At 41.5% G+C, this 19,242-nt stretch overlaps 1 protein-coding gene across 10 annotated transcripts; it reads right to left on the bottom strand.

Annotated features, from left to right (window-relative positions):
• Positions 1-1,300: 1,300 nt before the first annotated feature.
• On the bottom strand, positions 1,301-19,057 carry KLHL12 (kelch like family member 12). Of its 10 annotated transcripts, none has more exons than XM_083508479.1 (13): positions 18,752-19,057; positions 17,870-18,005; positions 16,734-16,973; positions 15,268-15,421; positions 13,620-13,837; positions 11,725-11,874; positions 10,580-10,694; positions 7,430-7,536; positions 5,865-6,060; positions 5,536-5,694; positions 4,461-4,559; positions 3,491-3,677; positions 1,301-2,978 (listed from the first exon to the last, which is right to left on the bottom strand). In XM_083508479.1, exons 3-13 carry the CDS (start codon positions 16,914-16,916, stop codon positions 2,852-2,854), a joined length of 1,695 nt encoding a protein of 564 aa, XP_083364605.1. In that variant the 5' UTR covers positions 16,917-16,973; positions 17,870-18,005; positions 18,752-19,057; the 3' UTR covers positions 1,301-2,851. The 10 variants fall into 10 exon arrangements, with proteins under 10 accessions (XP_083364605.1, XP_083364604.1, XP_083364607.1 ...); XM_083508478.1 differs by having other exon boundaries at positions 17,749-18,005; positions 18,523-18,877; XM_083508481.1 differs by having other exon boundaries at positions 17,904-18,005; positions 18,752-18,851.
• Between the last annotated feature and the right edge of the window lie 185 nt (positions 19,058-19,242).

Consider the following 19,242-nt stretch of genomic DNA (forward strand, 5'->3'; position numbering starts at 1 on the left):
AGACCGAGCGAGCGGCGCAGTCCAGCGCTCCTCAGTGCTAAAGCTCTTTGCTTCCTTTTGCAATCCTGCTGTTGCACCAGTTCGGGTTTTTTTTTAGTACTAATATAATATCGAACGGAAATAGTAAAAGTAGACGCCGGCTGAATTCATCAGCTACGAACCCAGTAGGGGAAAAAAGATGAGCAAATGGCTCTGCGCCCTTGTTCACAGTACCGCCAGCTGCAAGTTGCCAGGAACACGTCTGCGTGAATGGAAGACAGCTTTCCGTTATGCCAGGAAAGGTGGCAGCGCGCACATCCCACTTTCGTTTTGGGAAGAACGCCCTGCTAGTGCGGATTCTTCTTTGTTCCTGTTTGCTAACTGGGGAATTATTGATGGCTGGCATAGATGCCGTAATGTGTGTGTGTGTGTGTGTTTTTTTTTTTAGGCGGGTGGAATTAGAATAAGTAACCGAAAGGAAAGAGTCGTCCCAAAATAAATCGTGACTCCATTCACACATGTGGCCATTGTGCCTTCCAAACAACTCATTGTGCCCATGGTTTCTCTGTTCAGACTACTACTCAGTTTTCTCTCCTGTAATGTATTTCACTGAGTTCGATTAAAATACAGTACTAAAGAGGAAGAAGAATGTGATGGCTTCTTGTGTAAGGAGATTGATACCTGGCTAGAGCTCCCTGCCTCTGTTTTATGGTAAGATATTACAGAGAAAAGTGGAAGGGCTCAAAAGAGTCTTGGCAACTTCTTTACCAGATGATGAGATGCATTATTCATTTCATTCAGAGCCTGCCTCAATAGATGACAGCTCCCTCCCTGAAAGGAGCAATGGGGTCATACTATAATGTAAGCAAGAGTGGAAAAGGAGATCTGAAGATATGCAAGATTAAGAAAGCCGCAAATGCATCAAAGTAAAAATAATCTTCAGTTAGTTAAGAGTGTGGTGCTGATAATGCCAAGGCTGCAGGTTCAATCCCCATACGGGACAGCTGCATATTTCTGCATTGCAGGGGGTTGGACTAGATGATCCTCAGGGTCCCTTCCAACTCTACAATTCTATTATTCTATAAACATTTTCTTAATCCCCATCTCTTTACTTTCTCTAAGAAATAAGCTGTAAAAAAAGAGATGAACTTAAGAGAAAAGTGGGCAAATGTAGATTCCACCAATGCCCATTTGGCACCTCTTCAGAAGAAGCCAACATAAAAGGAGCACTTCACCAACAAATACTTTATATTTTTAAAAATGGTTTAAATAATAAATGCTACTGCAAAAATAAAGGCAACCTACTTGGAGAAACCAAATGTTCACATGTACCAGAGATACTTTTATTAAAAAATACGTAAGAAATGAATCACAAACACTGATGTGATAGGACAGGACTTATAAACTCAGTGTTATTCGAAAGTGCATCATTCTCCCATGCTACCATATCCCCAAAGCAAGGAGTCAATAACACCCAGCAAATAAATACATTCACCCCTTGGCTCCCAATAGAGCTGTGTGACAGGAAGAGGCTCAGTGGGTCATGGGAGAGAGAGAGCTCCAGGATCATGCTGAAAGTTTAGGGCACATCCATGAGGGGTTGGAGGCGCATTATCCACAGGCTCAGGTGTCCATTTCAGCAATGTGGTGTGAATTCACATATCTAGTACAAGCTGCATAACACACCAGAGGGGTATTAAAATAGGCAAGGAGAATCATAAATATGCCACGAAAGAGATGCCTTGAGCAAATGTTCCAGTTCACGTGAAATGCCTTGTTGTAATTGGGTCTGGAGGGAAATGACACCAGGTAAACCTACAATGCACTGTAAACATTAGTGTGCTCTTAACAAAATATAATGTATCATGCTCCTACTTTGGTGCTAAAGCAGAAGCACAATAAAAGCTGAGTGTAAGACAACCTGTGCTGACAATGCTCATGCAGAAGGCCTGCACAGGGTATCAGGCTTAAGACCAGTGTGGGGTTGAGAAGAGATGTTCAGTGATTTGTGGAGATTGAAGGGACATTCGCAAGGCAGCCTAAGTGGCCTGGGCAGATGCACCCTTTCCAGAGCACATTATACTCTTTCCCGCCAATATGTCAAGATTTCCTACTTCACTGCTCCACTAACACTAAAAAAAACTTGGCTTAGATAGCAGATGTAAACAGGTTTTTGTTCGCAAGTACTAGAACACACACCCTCTCTTCAGGTAAAAACACGAAATTCAGTATTTTCTTCCTGTCTGCTTGCCTTTCTTCCCAGCAGATAAGACTGAATATTCCAGCAGGCTATAGTCTCCGCTGCCCCCTTTTCCGTTATGGTGGAAGGCCAGATTGCTTATACCAACACACAGAGTCTTTATCAGTTGCATGTATCAGCCTCTGGCTCTTCTCCCCAGCACCATGGGCAAGTCTGTGCAGAACGTAAAAAGCGTCCAAAAACAAAACACAGTGTGCCCACACAATGCTCACTAACAGTATGTCTGCACTGCAGCATATTTGGTACATGGAAACATTCAGGCACAAATCGTTGGTGCCATGCTCAAACTTCCTTGTATGTGCCAATGTTCTAGAGATGCAACAGGCCAGAAAGCATAGACATCTTTACTGCTTTAGGCAACTCACTTTCACAGGGTTATCATTACACGAGCATGTGATTTCTCTGTTTTCAGTTCAAAGTGCCTTGTGTGTGGATTGTTTTTTAAATGGAATCAGTAGCTTTGAAGATGAGCCTGAAGGTCTGCAGTGCAGGCCAGATAGCAATGGTCACTGCATCCACAGCTACAAGAGCAATAGCTGCAAGTGAGCCAGTACTTTCTCCCATAGTCTTTTAGTTCCACAGAGGTGCTCTCGCAAGGCCTTCCCCCTAAGGTCACTTCTCACGCAGCACACAAACGCCAGCATCACACCGTTGGGTTCCCAGTGATGTCACCACTTCCCAGCTGTCAATGATAGGGTCATAGCACTCAATACTGCTCAGAAGCGAGTTCCCATCGTACCTACATGTGAGAGAAGATTACTGATGAGAACATGTTGAAGCCTTGAACTCTAAAAAAGGAGATGATAATAGTTTGGAGACGTGGCACACCCACCCCTATAAAGTCATACGACGACAGAACTCTTGTATTTTGTGAGAGGTCAGTGCAAGGAAACACTTGCCATGTCCATCTTTGACCATGTTACAACAAACCCACCCTATGGACCAGTCTACAGATTACAATTTCACAGAAGGAAAACTCCCGCCTGGTATGCCAGTAGCTCATCTATTTTGGCATCCTGTTCTCACAGATACCTATAGGGAGGCTGCAAGCAAGACCTTAGCGCAACAGCATTCATCCCTCCTGCATTTTTGATCTTGATCATGTGCCTCAGTGCGCAAAAACAAATGCTGTATCAGATGGGCCTTTTGCCTTGTTACTGGGCATCTAATACACTTATAAAAAGTATAGATAGACTTCCCCAGCTATGCTAGGGCTTAAAGGTATTTCTGAGTGAAGCTTGGCCCCCTTACCCTGCTATGGCATAAAGTCGCCCCCTCAGGACTGTTGCTCCCACATAACAGCGGGGGGTTGTCATGCTGGTGACTGTGGTCCATGAGTCTGTGCGAATGTTATACGCCTCTACAGAGGAGAGATGTGCTGTTCCATCAAACCCTCCAACCACATAGATATGATCATTCAGCAAGGCTACTCCAGCTCCTGGAAAAGAAAAACCATGGAATGTGGCACCAAATCCCACAATTAGGCATATCTGGTTGGAAGATTGTGCCTCTTGCCTTCTGAAAATGAACAAGCCCCTTGGTGAGTGAAGTTATCATAATGCCTGCCTCTTTTAATAGTCACAGTCTACCACTGCAAAGGTGACAGGGGGAAAGTAATCTTCCCGGAACTGTAATGTTTGCACAGGATGTCAAAGTTGCTTAAATAATCCAAGAGAAGTATACATTTATATACATTTAAAGACAGTATGCAAACTGTCTTAATTGTATAAAGGAGTGAGAGAAAACAGATGTTTTATATTGTGAAGGCTATTCAGATATTATGAATTGTATCTAACGGTCCTCACAAAACAGGCTTGTGCAGTGTAATAGGACATCTTCTCTAACCCTAATCCTAACCACCACTACCCCAAAAAAAATCTGCACCAGGAAGCTGGGGGACTGTCTGGAGCAGATGTTGGGAGCATGAAGGGAGAGGAGAAGTGGAAGTCACATTGCATGAGCAGAACTCCATGCACTGTTTGATACAACCCTGTGGTAGTTGGAGAGCTGCTGGGAAGAGAGGGCTGGTTACTGGTGCCCTTAGTAAATTCCAGATTCATTATTTGGAAGCTTCAGGAGCTCTACTCTGTAGGAGTACAGTTGCAGGGAGAAGCAAGAACAAAATTCTCACTCTAATCTGATGGTCCCTATTAAACCACCAATACTGTTAAAGACAGCTGGTATACTGCCAACAGCTCCCCACCCTGATCAGGACTCTCACCTGAGCGCTTTGTGGCCATTGGAGTGACATTTGTCCAGTGCCCAGTGTGGGGATCATATCGCTCCACAGAATTTAAGATGTTCAGACCATCATAACCACCTGAAAGCAGAGGAACCCATTAAATTACTTGTATTACTTTTATGAGGGGCTATTGCCCCTGCTCACTTCACTTGACTCACCAAGCCAACCTCCGCACCAAAAACACCCACATCCCCTTTAGAGCTCACCAAAAGCCTTTTACAATCTCCCCATTGCCACCACTTCTCCTTTGCCTCTCCTGATGTCAGAGGTGCAAAGGAGGAATGCAGGGAGGATCATGAAAGACTTAGACTTTCTTGTGCTGTTGCCAAACATTTTAGGATGAAGAGTCAGACTGGCAGGAGGAGGACTGCAGGAAGAGGAAGGCAGCAGCAAGCCAGCCTAGAGATTGGCGGTGGCAACTGCAGCAGTGGATTATCAGGCCAGCTGTCCACTGCTTCTACCAACTTTCCTTGTTCCCACACTCCTCCTGTCAGACTGACTCCTAACTGGCCAGCTGGCAGCAGTAGAAGCAGCAGGTCCCCAAGCTGGCTGGTGAAGTAAGGTGGCCAGTAGTGGCAGTGGCTGGCTTGGGCATCTGGATCCTGAAGGCAGAAGTTTCAGGGTTGGAAGGCTGAGAAGCCTGTGGAGCTGAGGGCTGCTGCATCTACTGTGCTGAACAACTCTTAAGCACCTACTACGGATTTCTTTGGGATGGTTTCTTAAAAATTAAGTCACCTCTTAAAAACCAAAAGATACAGGACTGATGCAATGCAACAATTTCTGAGCTCTGTCCTGCAAAATTCATTGCCTTTGCTCTGTTTCTATGTTTATATATGGAGCCTACTGCTTTCAGATATTGGAATTCTGAATTCAAAGGCTTTCCACGGAAGAAACCTTTCATACTTGATGGGCATTCCAGGGCAAAACAGAACTTACAAATGCTGTGAAATTTGCAAGATCACTTCCTAATTACAGCTTCTTGCATAGTCTTTTCACCAGACTGCAGCTGAGGCACTACCATATAAAAATTTGTAAATACACTGAAGTTACCTACCAAGACAATAGATAACATTATTAGCAACCACCAGTCCTGCTCCTTCTCGAGCTGTCTGCATATCTCCCAACATACTCCACTGATCAATGTTGGGATCATATCTTTCCATACTGGTGTGGCGCCGACTTCCATCAAAACCTCCAGAAACATAGATCATGTCTGTAACACAACAGTTAAACAAATCACAGTATTTGAAATCAGTATTTTACAAATATGCGTTTATGTTGGTTGAATAAATGAATTAATTTCCCTGCAAAATGAATGTACTTAAGATTGTTTCCAGCAATGATTATCAGTAGGGGAATTAGAATACGTTTACCAATACATACCTCCTAGGGTTGTAGCCCCTGCTAGGCCCCGTCGAACGTTCATGGGAGCCACAGAGTACCAGATACTGTCTTCATCAGATGTATAATCTAAGCATTCCACAGAACTGAGGCGAGAACGACCATCATAACCACCTATTACATATATCCGATCATGCAAGGAAACTGTGGCAACATAGCGTCTTTTACGGCTGATACTCTATGCATAAAGAAAAAAATGGAAGCAATTTTTTTGGGTATCTTTAGGTATGATGGGCACCTGCAATTTCCTATTGATTCCATACAGAGATAGTGCGATCAGTACAGACAATGCTGCACTAATGTGTCAGGGCTTATCATTTCTATATATCCTGTTTATCTACAACAATATGTTCAATATATTCAATTTCACATGCTCACGTCTTCAGTATGCAGCACACTTTTGAGGTTCTCTGCATGAGATGAGAAGAGCCTCAATGGAATGCAGTATCAAAAGGTTTTGACATATAGAAAGCAAACAGCTCACCAGGGGATTTAGAAAACATTAATTTAAATTTCAGATGGCTCTGTGAGGCATCATCCAGAACCTCCCCAATTCTTCATCTCAGACTACTTTACACAAGAGGCCTTTCTAACATTTATATATGTACAATGCTTTCATGGGTTCAAATAGTTTCACATGCCTTCAGGACAATCCTTATAATAGCCCTATTAAGGCAAAAAAGGGCAGTATTTTATTAAAAGCCTATGCCACTCTTCCTCCCAAAGGAGTTGAGGGTGGAAATTATTAGGGGGGTGTTGGTGGGAATGGAAGAGTGTGGCTTGCCCAAGATTACCCAGTAAATTCTAGGAAGAGATGAGATTTAAACTGGGGACTTCTGACTCGCAGTTCATTCTTGGTAATTATTATCCTAGCATGTGTGCAAGACTATGTTGCCACCCACATACTTGGTGTGAAGTCACCATTCAGAAACACATGTATTATTGCCCACAGATGATGCTGTACGGCAGAGCTGGCTAACCCTTTTTTTAGCCAGATGTTAGCCAACTCCATGCCCCTGAGACACACATGTGAGATACACACATTGCAGAGAGTTAAACACCTCTCAGCCCAGTGCTGCAAGGGATGGTCAGATTTTGCCAATGTGTGGTGAGCTACCTGCATTGGTTTGGCAGGCCGAATCCAGCCCACAATTTCACAACAGTGATACTACAGGGTTTATCCATTTTCCTACGTGGAGAAGATGCCTGCATTAGAAACATCTTTGTGAAGCCCTCCCTGCAGCAACTCTTCCAACCACAAGGTTCAAAAGAAGCATTTCCAATTGCAAACCCCACGGAGGAAAAGCAATCACAGGAAAAACAGAGGGCAGGGAGATGGTAAAGAACTCCCAGCTGCTGCTTCCCTGTTTTAAATTCCCTCATCTCTTTTTTAAAAAAAGGTGTTGAGGCACTGTTACATGCATCAGCTAGTAAGTGCAGTTAGCTCTTAGTAAGCTTAATCAGACTGGTCAAACATGTGTTATTAAAGTATATACCTGGTATTTTACTGTTGCAAAAAAAATGTGATAAAGCAAACAATTACATACTGGTAGGAAACTCCACTCCTGTGTCTTCGGATCATATTTCTCCACCACATCAATAGGTGACTGCTGACTTCCAAAGCCCCCAATTACTAAGAGAACCTCATTGGCACCTGAATAAAAACGGACCACTTTAAGGTGAATATCCTAGAGTATATACTTTTTACTTCCATTATTGGTGTACCGATCCTCTAACTCTAAGTAGTGGGTCAAGAATAGTAGAACTGAGTGGCACACTAGTTCAGCCTTGAAAATAAAAGTGCAAGTGTTACTAGCCTTTATTTTATTTTTTGATAACTTGGCTAAAGAGCTAGTGGACTGCATTTTCATGCCAGCTGTGGAGAACAGAAGTCCATCACCTGTGGTTGGCATGGAAATGCAGGCTACTAAAAAACTGCAGACTGGTGAAAGGATAGGTGTTTCATTCTGCCACTGCATTTCTGTGATGGTTGTGGAGGAAGAGACTTTCCTTCCTCTGTTGCTAGACTGGAAACCAAGTGGGCTGGCTGAGGAGGATGGAGTAATCCATCTCTCAGTCAGGCCTTTAACGCATCTACATAGAATTCCTATGGCTGCTAGGTAAGTTGTTAAATACAAGGCTACATACTCTTAAGCTACTCTTGACAGTTTGCCTAATGTTTTTAAACTCTCCAGCAAGAGACACCTATTTTATTAAGCAACTGATTTCATTGCACTTTGTAGTCTTAGTAATCCCCCACTCCACTTGCCACCCCTGAATTATGCCTAAACACAGGACACAATTTGCAAATCATGAAGCTTAAGCATTTAATTTTTAAAAAAATTTCAATAGCATGTAAGCAAACCTATCTATGAGTTGGTGTATTTCACTGCATTTTGCTTTTTCTTACATGATTGTGAGGAATAGTTAATCCTGTTTTAACAACAGCCTTGAGATTGCTATTTTGCCCATCAATCTACTAAAGGCTAGATAAGTGTGACAGTAAGAATCTAGTTTTGGTTTAACGCCAAACTGAACTGTATTAATATCCTATGTCTGTGGATCCAAGCCAATAACCCTTGCTCTTTTCTTTTCAACACCACCACCACACAGATGACTCATGCTTAGCTTGTGCCATATAATCTTCATTTCTCTCTCTTGACAACCTTACAGCCCATTTTGCAGCTGTGCACTTGGGCTTTGTTTCCCAACCATATTTGCCCTTGGCAAGTCCATTCTATTAATTTCCAATTAATTGCTCCAATCCAGAAGATAATAGTGAAGCTTCAAGGATGTTTGTCATACCACATGAGAAGTCTTTTAGCTCACTTTCCAGAACATCCTGAACATGTTGTCTTAAAAAAATATGCTTTGAATTTCTCCCAGCATCATCAGTTTGTCATTAAAAAATTTAGGTTGAATTTTCAGCTTTATACAGAATCTAAGAATAGTATCTGTATGCCTGTCAGGCAAAGGCTTGAGTATCTGAAAATTACCACTGAGCCGTAATATTATCTAATAACTTACTTCCATTTTCTTCTAACAAGCCTTCTTTACACAATGCTTCAGTTGAGAGTAATATTAAATACCATACTGCAGCAGAAGTATTTTAATATGCTTGCTTATTATATACAGAGATTCTCTCTTGCTTGGAACACACGTTAAGAATTATATTTATCATTTATACCAGGTTTATAAGATGCAATTTATATGGCTGTCTTTCGTGATTAACAATAGCTTCCAGGCATGCATGCAAGCTAGTATTAACCAATTTCATTCTCTTTTAAGTCACATATGCTATGTGGGCAAGTATGGACAGATAGGCTAGCAAAATTTTCTGAGGCTAGACAGTTTGCAGAAGTATTTGCAAGGCAGTTAACATCCATCTATACCACACACACAGACACACTAATCCAAGTAATTAAAAGACCTAGCTAACAATTATTTGTTTTCTGAGCATTGTTTATGTTTGTGCAGGACCTGAGGTATGTAAATGAATGTGTTGCCTAACTACAGGTAGCTTTCAGCAATTTTACTTCCCCAAAGGTGTGTTTGGGGGCAACAGCTGCTATTCCCAGTGTTTTTTTTCTGGGGATACGCAAGGATAAACATACCTCCTAAACATTTTGTGAATCTTTGTACTTGTGTCCATTTACTGTGTTTATTTTTCCCAATTTTAACTATAAAATGGTGATTTTCTTAAGTCAAAATGAGAGTACCCCTAAACATTTTTTTTTAAAAAAGCACTGGTTATTCCTACAAAGCAGTTATTTAGACAAAGCTGTGAAGGTGCTTCTTTTGTATCATACAGCTGCTGTCTGGGTCCTTGTACCCACATGTTTATTACGTCTGTGCAAACGAGCAGCATCCCCCCACATCCTTCCCTATATCTCCGGGGATGGTCTGAAGGCACAGCTTTATTTACTTTTTAAAATCATATCCTGCCCTTCCTCCCAAAAGGTCCTGGGCGGCAAACATTTCCATAATAAAAACATTAGGTAAAGGTACCCCTGCCCATACGGGCCAGTTGTGTCCGACTCTAGGGTTGTGCGCTCATCTCACTTAAGAGGCCGGGAGCCAGCGCTGTCCGCAGACACTTCCGGGTCACGTGGCCAGCGTGACGAAGCTGCTCTGGCGAACCGGCACCAGAGCAGCACACGGAAACGCCGTTTACCTTCCCGCTATAAAGCGGTACCTATTTATCTACTTGCACTTAGGGGTGCTTTTGAACTGGTAGGTGGGCAGGAGCTGGGACCGAAAGACGGGAGCTCACCCCGCCACGGGGATTCGAACCGCCGACCATGCGATTGGCAAGTCCTAGGCACTGAGGTTTTACCCACAGCGCCACCCGCGTCCAAACATTATTAAACATAAAATAACACATATTTAAAACATTTGAAGAATGATTAAAACATCTAAAAGCAATAAAAGCATAACAAATTAAGAACAGATTACATATCAAAATTGTATGTCTGGATAGGCCCACTGAAACAAAAGTTTTCAACAGGCATCTAAAGGATTACAGTGACAGTACCTGTGTAATGTCAACAGGCAGGGAGTTCCAAAGTTCAGGTACACTAAAGAACAGACCCCTTATAACCATGAAGCATTGCTTCATTCTGAGCCTGCCAAATGGCAGAAGACATTAAACCATACCCTTTCCCAGCCATTTTGATATGCACTTCTCTGATGCTTACCCAAACGTGCTCTGGTTCTGGGACCTTGCATCTGACTCCGAAGTTCAGGTCTTAGATGAAACTTCTTTGCTTCATCTACAAGGTCTCTGCATTGCAAACTACATCGAATAAAAGGCTGCAGAAACATACAGGCATTATTTTCACTTTATCCAATTCTTTATACGCTTTTACAATTCTTCAAAATTCCCTATAGCTAGTAGAAGAATGGAAATACTTGCACATTATGACCCACTGCAAAAAAACCCTAATATTTAATGAAATTAATCTAAAATTAGTCCAGTTACATTAATTCAAGTACTGTAATATAAAACATGGAAAAACCATGCTGGTGGAGCATGCAACAGAAATCTTTATTCAAATACAGTTTCCAGGATTAAAACTTAAAACACTGGTTCCAGAAGACCTTTGCAATAACTTAATTGGTTTGAATGTAAAATTATATACTAAGGATACTGATTTGTGAATTTGATTTTGGCCAATTCTTTCTTCCTTTAGCAAAGCCCTATGCCTTATCCCACACCACTCAGGAAGGTCCCCTTTTTGAGGCAATGCAAAGGACTGCCTGGGGTAGGGTGGCAGGTAGCCTTCTGTGAGCTTCCTTCTATTGTCCTAATTTTCAAGGATACAGCACAGAAATTCCTTCCTCAGTTATTAGAGGGAAGAACCCATTGGCCAAAATTGCAAAAATCTTGTTTACCTACTTGCTAATACTAAAAAGAAGGCTACTCTAAAAGCAGCCTAACTTTTCTATGGCAGCTGCAAATATTTGTCCAAGGAACCTTGACTTGTGTAGTAGACTGCAAATTAGGTGTATTACATTTATTAAAACTGATGTTATTTTGTTATATTAAGCCATCTGAATAGCTAAGGCCTGTGGCTAAATAACTGAAAATTATGGGTTGGTTTTCTTTACATGGATGCGGCAATTAAAAATACACAAAAGTAGATGGGTTTGAGGTTAGGGTTCTTCTTAAGGGAGAATTGCAGGGGTACTAATCTTTGTTCCCATATTCTAACATGTATATATGCAAAGGATCAGCTAGAACACATTACAAAGTTACTATTATGAGTGAGGTTTTCCTAAATACAGCAGTTGTTCTGCAGGACTTATTCCATGAGCTGCATAATAGGGCAACTGGCCCTACCTCAGTGTCTATGACATCGGTAATGTAGCGTGGAGTGAGTAGTGGCATGCGCACATATTGCAGAAGCTCTGGCAGGGATGCTTCCCGTTCCTTCTTTGAATGCTTTACCCAATTAATAACAGCCTCAAAGACAGGCTCTTCAGAATCCACCTATAAGAAAAGGCATGGAATTAATCAGTCTTTTGAAAAATAGATGGCTACAACACGGGAGGAGGGATTACTTTAAGGGGGGTGTAGCATAGATTGTACTTCTGGTGTGGGGAAGCTGCATTTGCACAGAAAATGATGGTGGTTGGAAAGCAAGATCCACCTTGCAAAGCAAGCACAGGCAGCTCTCTAGAGGGGGAAATGCGTGACCTTGTCGTGTAACTGTGAGAAGCATATAATGTGCAATGTCAATGATGTGATATGCATCCTTTTATTTGTATGCCGCCTTTCCATAGCTAAAACCATGCTCAAGGTGGCTTACAGCATGAAACAAATTACATAGTTACAAATATAACCATAGCAGTCAAAAACAATAGACACATCAAAAAGTACACAACCAAATTGAACAATTTCCACACAAATCACAGCAAAAATTAAAAATAAGGGTAAAAATAATAATCAGTTAACAGCAACAAACACCCCTGCAAACATCTCCCTAAACAGTACTCTAACCCAAGACCAGCACATATTCCTCACCATGACCATGCAAGATTTTTTCTTTCAAAAAGCATTTTCTCTGAAGAAAGTGCAGTCCCTTTTATTTTTATTCTTTATTAAATTTCTATACTAATCCTCTGTCTGAGGATCTCGTGGCGGTTTACAACATAAAAACACAAAAATCCATATCAAAGTAAAAAACAATAACACACCCACCCAACTCAACTTTGGGTTTGCTCTTTTAAGAGCAATTGGGTTTTGTTCATAAAGCAAATATCTCCCATAATGTTAACCTAGGCAAACATATATTTAACAAGATAGGGTTAGAATGAGTGTAGAACAAAGAGGGCTCTTTCCCACTGATAAAAGGGTGATCATATTTACAAGCACAAATGTGCTTAAGATCTGGGTGGTGCCTTACAAAATGCTTTCAGAGTACCTGCCTTACAAAATCTTTCAGAGTAACTAGCAAGACTGCACTTCACACTTTAACATTCTTCAATGGCTTCATTCATTTACTGCCAATGATTTTGTAGCACAAAATTAAGTATTGATTTGTAACTCTTTAAGAGCATGGACCAACTGTTAAAAAAACCCACACCTTGTGCCTCAAAAGCCTTGTTTGGACATTCAGAATCTTGGTTTAACACACATACATGGTGGGAAAAGGGGCGCAAGGACATAAGCTCTGGTCACTCCCATGTTCCTCTGAGAGTTCAAGGGCTACTGTTTGCAACAGGAAACCTCCTGTACTTGTGGAGACACCTCCACATTGTGTCACAGGGAGCATTCCTGGAGAAGCAAGTAAGGGCTCCTCTTGAGTGCAGAGCTCTTCTCTAGGTCTTCCAGGGACTTTCTTTGTAAATCTATATTGATTATTCCAGACTTCCATCTTGTACATCCTCCTACACCCTGCCCCACTTCTGCCATAAATTCTGAATTTTAGCCTTGCATCCATTCTAACCCCTTTTTGTTCACATTCTCTCTTTTGCCATTGCTTCTTTAAACAGATCTTGGTAACTGTAAAGGCTACCAACTTGCTTTTATATTGAAATGAAAACTAGGATTCTCAGAATTCTAGTGAGATCTTACAAGTGCTCATGGATTGTAAATTGCTAACCTCCAAAGTATGAATTCCATCGGTCAGCTCTACAGTATTTTACTGGTTAATTCCTAGGTTGTGTTTGGTTCCTGTATCAAATACTAGAACTTATTAGCATTGCTTTGGACAACAAGAAGGAATATTTTACCTGAATCTCATCACATTTTATTAGCTTTTCCACTTCTTCTTGATTTAGGAGAATAAATTCTTCATGTTGAACTACATCTGGGAAGTGCTTCTGGCTAAAAACTTCGGCTGCCTGCATTAAGTCCACACAATTGTGTGTTTCAGCAAAATCTCGAATCCCCAAACAGTTGGAAGGATCCAGCTGGCTTTCCAGGAACTCACAGCAAGCCTGCTTCACTCCTGTGAGAAATGACATGATTTGCACTTCAGAGGGCTAAGTCATTGTTCTGAAAAGTGTTTAAGAGGGGGGGAAACTGCGCTTAACAAATCCATCCATTTTCCTAACAAACACTAAATCTGGTAAATAAAAAGCCACCTCTTTTTATCTTAACCAGCCTGACATTTTTCTTGGTAAGTAATATTGAGATTCTTTTTGGTGGTAATAAATTCTAAAAATGGTGTGACATCAGTAAAATACATTCTTAATTAACTATTGTATTTTATCCATATTACAAAAACAATATCCACCCTTTCACAAAGACATAAATATTTTACTACCCAGAAAACGCTCCCAAACTACTGTACTAATCAACAGCTTTTACAGTTTTATATTTTCATTTGTTCTCAGGATTGCATTTCTCCCAGAACTCAGATAACTGAATGTTCAGTATCTTAGTATATAATAAAATTGTAAGCTAAAGTCTGTGTGGCCAATGGGCAGCCATGCAAATTGTGACATAAAAGGGAGGGGGGTTTGGCCAGGCTTAAAAGGAGGGGGTTGGTAAGGAGCAGTGGGGCTGGCAAGAAGTGCTAGCAGGGATGCAGTTCCTAGTATGCATATAATTTCAAGTTTAACAATCTTAAAATGGGGAGACTCTCTCACTAAAGAGTCCCAGTATGAAAATTTGCAAAAGTATATACCTTTTACTATGGTGTAATGTGGGTTTTAATATGATTTTATATGTAGTGCTGGTAATATAATTTTCTGTACATTGCCTCTGAATGCATTATGATAGGCAGTTTATAAATTTCAGTTTCTATATAAAAAGTGTGGCACTAGAGAACAGTTCCTACTTGCTGTCCAATTACAAAATCAATGCATGAGGCATGAAACCACAGAAATACCACATCCCCACCAACATCACCTGATGAAGAATGTTTTACTGTGCTTGAATAAGAACAAGCAGAGATGTTTGTGATCCTTTTATTCATTATGGCAAAATTTCTACTTTTAAAAAGGAACCCTCCTTGACTTTTATATTGTTCCTGGCTTTCCTTATTAATCAAGCTACACTTCTGGTGAATCCTTGGAGCACCTTCTGCCTGCTGAGAGCATGGTTCAAGATATTTCTTCAGACCCCAGCCCACTAAAGTATCACCCACTGGTATCTGCAATGTGGCATTTTCAATCATATTACCCAAGTGGTTGACACACTCATTTGAATAGGGTCACTCAAGCTACAATGCTTTTGTTCATGTGGGCTTTTAGACAAGGTTAGGCTCATGTTGTATTAGAAGCTGCTGGTTTTATATTTGTTTATTAGTCTAAATATATTTGTTTTCTAATTGTGTTCACCACTTTATAAATCTCTTTAAAAAATGGGCAATACAGATCAAGGATTCTCAAAAGCTCTTCACTCCTGATCTACACTGTATGTTTTTGTCATTACCTTTCAGCTGAAGCAAACAGGCTGCTGGAAGCAACTCCTGAACATTCTCCACTGTTACATGAACGGTCTCTGTGTATACGAAGTCCAGCAATATTTCCATAGTTGATGCTGTTAGCCCTTGAATATCCACATAGGGTTTATCCTTCTCTGAAAGCTGTGAATTATAAACAAGGGAAGTACTTTTTTATTCCCTGGGTTTTACAGGGTTCCAAAACATAACCTGGAAAACTACAGTGGGGGCAATGGGGAAGAGATACAAAGCATTAATAATCTCACATGAATATTTCAGCAAATGGAACATATAACAAATACCCTACAGACCTTTTGGTGCAAGGATCATACTTTGAAAAGTTCTAGTTACAGGTAGGTAGCCGTGTTGGTCTGCTGTAGTCGAAACAAAATAAATAAATAAAAATTCCTTCCAGTAGCACCTTGGAGACCAACTAAGTTTGTTACTGGTACGAGCTTTCATGTGCATGTATCTGAAGAAGTGTGCATGCACACGAAAGCTCGTATCAATAACAAACTTAGCTGGTCTCCAAGGTGCTACTGGAAGGAATTTTTATTTATATATTTTGTTTCGACTTTGAAAAGTGTTATTTTAAATATCAGAGAAACAAAGGCTTTAATAACATGCTGTCAAGGGGCAGGCAAATTAATTCACCAAAAGTAATTAACATGCACCTCTACATATAAATTACAGCAATGTCCTTATTACACTGAGTTCAGGGTTGAGAGGAGAACATAGTAATGCCTTTCTATCCTACAAAAATTCTGCATGGCTTGTTTACCCATTATGTACTTACATGGGTCACTTGCAGCCATATTAAAAAAGAACCACCAACATTTGTAAAGCTTCCTTCCTGGTAGACCAGAAGACAAAACACATTTGCCAGCCAGCTTAGTAACAATTTTAAAGTGTGGATTTGCAACAGAGATAACATTTTTCTAAGCCTAGTTATCCAAGAAAGCTACATTGTATATAAAGTTGAAACATTAGGAAGCCTACAATTTAACTTTTCTTATACTGTACTGGGATGTTGAGATCTGCTAACAAGACTGCCACCATATGATTCTTGTGGCAGTGCAGGAGAGGGCCAATTCTATGGTGGCCCCCAGGCTGTGGAATGCCCCCCATCCAAGGGGCAAATGGCCATGTCTTCGTATGCTTTTTGATGGCAGGTGTCTAGATCTTTAGAGGTACAGGATAAGACCTGATGTTCCCTACTGCAGTGCTGTTGTTGACCTTGATTGCATTTTAAGATGGATTTAATTGCTGAGTAAGTGAAAAGCAGTACATGGCTTTGTGCATAATGTGCATTAGGGCTGCTTGGTGAAGATCAAGCTATAAATGCATACAGAATTGCAACCTTAATGGCATTTTTGCACTTTTAAGTTGTATTACAAGCTACTTTCTTATTTGCATGAATAAAAACAAAAATGTGGGTACTCTGCATCTTGCCTACCTCACTGGTGAACATAGCACAGAAGTAGTCACTGCAAGCAGCTAACACAATACGATGGGCTGGAAAGTCTTTCTGCTCCACACGAAGGGTCACATCACAAAGTGTGTTACTTTTTCGTAGAGAGTTCATTGCATTGAGAATGGACTTGGCATGAGAATTAGTCATTATATCTTTAGGAGCCATAGTGAATTACTCCAGTCAACAATAGCGTTGAGAAGGTAGGTTCAGAGTTTGAGTAACCTGTTAAGAGAAGAGTCTGCTTCACTAATGGAATCAAGCTTGAAAGAGGTGGAGAATGAGGATCTTGGTTTCTGCCGGTTCTCTCTTCTATCCCATGGGCCTGTCGTCTACCTTGACTCACTTCTAATTGCGCTATTCAACTACATTCAGATGACGACCATCCCTACCTAACAGAAGCATAGGCATATCATAAAACATAGAAATTCTATGTTTTAATGCAATAAAATCTCAGAACAGTACACATTTATTTGCAGTGAGATGTGTGCTAGGCAAATTGTAGAACATCAAAGCATCTCAGAACTACAGACTAATAAAGACAAAGACAAGATTAAGTGCAAGGACAATGGTGGAGCACCACCTGTTCAGGAAAGCACAACAGTGTGGCCAAAGTTAAACCATATATTGCCACCTATTTAACTTTCCCCCATGTCAATTACTTCAATTTTATTTGGAAGTTAAAAAAGAGACAAATATATGAATATTTCCTAATGTAGATCAATAGAACAAGACTTCTACAATCAAAGCCTCTGCCTTTGTTTTATAAAGTATATAAATGTATTTTAATAAACCTTCAAGAACTTACTATAGCAGATACTCAAAATCATTATCTGCTGTAATAATTACTTAGAAGCAAGTACCACTGAATTGATGGAACTCACTCCAAAACAAGGGTGCACAACTCAGAATAGTAGCCTAATCTTTCTTGTTTCACAGGTTGTTAAGGCTATACCTCCTAGCCACCCCTAGCTTATTAATGTAATGACAGGTAACTTACTGTACACACAAGTTTTACTTGGTGTTTAGTTGCAGCAACTGAAGTAATGGTTCAAAGACAAACGCATTTGCAAATAATGTGAGCAGAAAATATCCATTTTAGAGCTAATTCTGCCCCCTACCACAAACAGTTGTTAACTGAAGAGATTCGTTGACCATACCAGTGGCATTCCAGTGTGGGAATAATATTCTCCTGGAGTTGAATTCTCCAACGAACCTACAGAACTTCCCTCATAACATTGCAATTCTTGGGCATTCCTAAATGAGATACATAGACCTCAGCTCAAGCAATGGGTCCCATTACCTAGCACATAATTGGGGAATCTCAGCCCAGAGGCCAAATGCAATTCCCCAGGGCTCTCTCTGTTGGACCTTCAGGTGCCTCCCCATGCCCCACCTGCCAATTCCCTTGCTTCACACCCAAGTATTTATCCTAGTTGGAACTCATCCCTGACCTCTGATCATGCCTCACGCTTTTCCGGGTGGAGGTTAGAGAGCCGTGTGAGTGTGTGTATAAACTAGCCTAAGAGTACAAAGGCAAAATTTAAATTTGCTACTTTGCCCCCTTTGGCCCCACCCACCACAGGCATGCGGCTCCCAGAAGGTTGCCCAGAAGGCAATAAATATGGCCCTCCGACTGAAAAGGGCTCCCACTCCTGACCTACCACAACCATCAGTGCTTAGGAGAAGATTTAGCTACCCAATTTGGTACTATTCCCGGTGCAGTCGCCAAAACCCACAGCAGGGCAAGACCTCTATTTTGAAATACTGGTACCTATATATTTGGCTATTCAGCAGCAGCGGCTGGGAAGGGAGCTGTGGCTCAGCGAAAAGGGAAGCTCTCCTTCTCCCTTCTTCCCCAGGGCTTCATGGACCTCTTCCCCTGGGCCCGTGGAAGCTCTCGGAGGGAGCGGGGGCTCAGGAGCTCCGCTCAGCAGCACATGGAAGGGGGCGGGCCGCGCAGCATTTCTGGCCTCGGGGCCTCCTCCCCCGTCCAAAATCACCGCCGCACCCTCCCCGTGAGGGGAGAGATTCCCGGCTCGGCTCCTCAGGCCCACACGTCTCCTTCCTCCTTCGCATCTGGCGCGCCTCGATGACGTCACTATGGTGGACGCCAAGCCGCAGGCTTCGGGAACCATCTTTTAAATAGGAAGAAGCGCGGCGGCGGATGGATTCAGCTCGACCTCGGTTGCTAGGCAACAGGGATTCACAACGAAGCCGCGCGATGTCAGCTCCCGCCCGCTGGATAACTCCGCCCGAACGCTGCAAAAGAAAAAGAAAGAAAAAAGGCTGTTCATTTCTTGCCGTCGTTGGACTGCCATACGCCCTGAATTTCCCGGACATAACCGGTAATCGTCGAGCGGAGTTTTGGAAAAGCGACTAACCTGTCCGGTAAATCCATGGGCGTATGGCAGCCCAAATAAGAAGTGTCGATTTTTTTTTTTTTGCGATTTTCCTAAAAATAGGTAAAAAACTTAATTTTGGGGGAGATTTT

Source organism: Podarcis liolepis, assembly GCF_965112155.1.
Source record: "Podarcis liolepis genome assembly, chromosome: 6".
Taxonomy (NCBI): Eukaryota; Metazoa; Chordata; class Lepidosauria; order Squamata; family Lacertidae; genus Podarcis; species Podarcis liolepis.

Coding starts and splice junctions, on each gene's coding strand:
- KLHL12 (XM_083508479.1), bottom strand. CDS start 16,916: ATGGCTCCTAAAGATATAATGACTAATTCTCATGCCAAGTCCATTCTC. Junction 13,838..15,267: donor CTGTTTGCTTCAGCTGAAAG/GTAATGACAAAA, acceptor CATTTCTCACAG/GAGTGAAGCAGGCTTGCTGT. Junction 11,875..13,619: donor TAAAATGTGATGAGATTCAG/GTAAAATATTCC, acceptor CTTTTCTTATAG/GTGGATTCTGAAGAGCCTGT.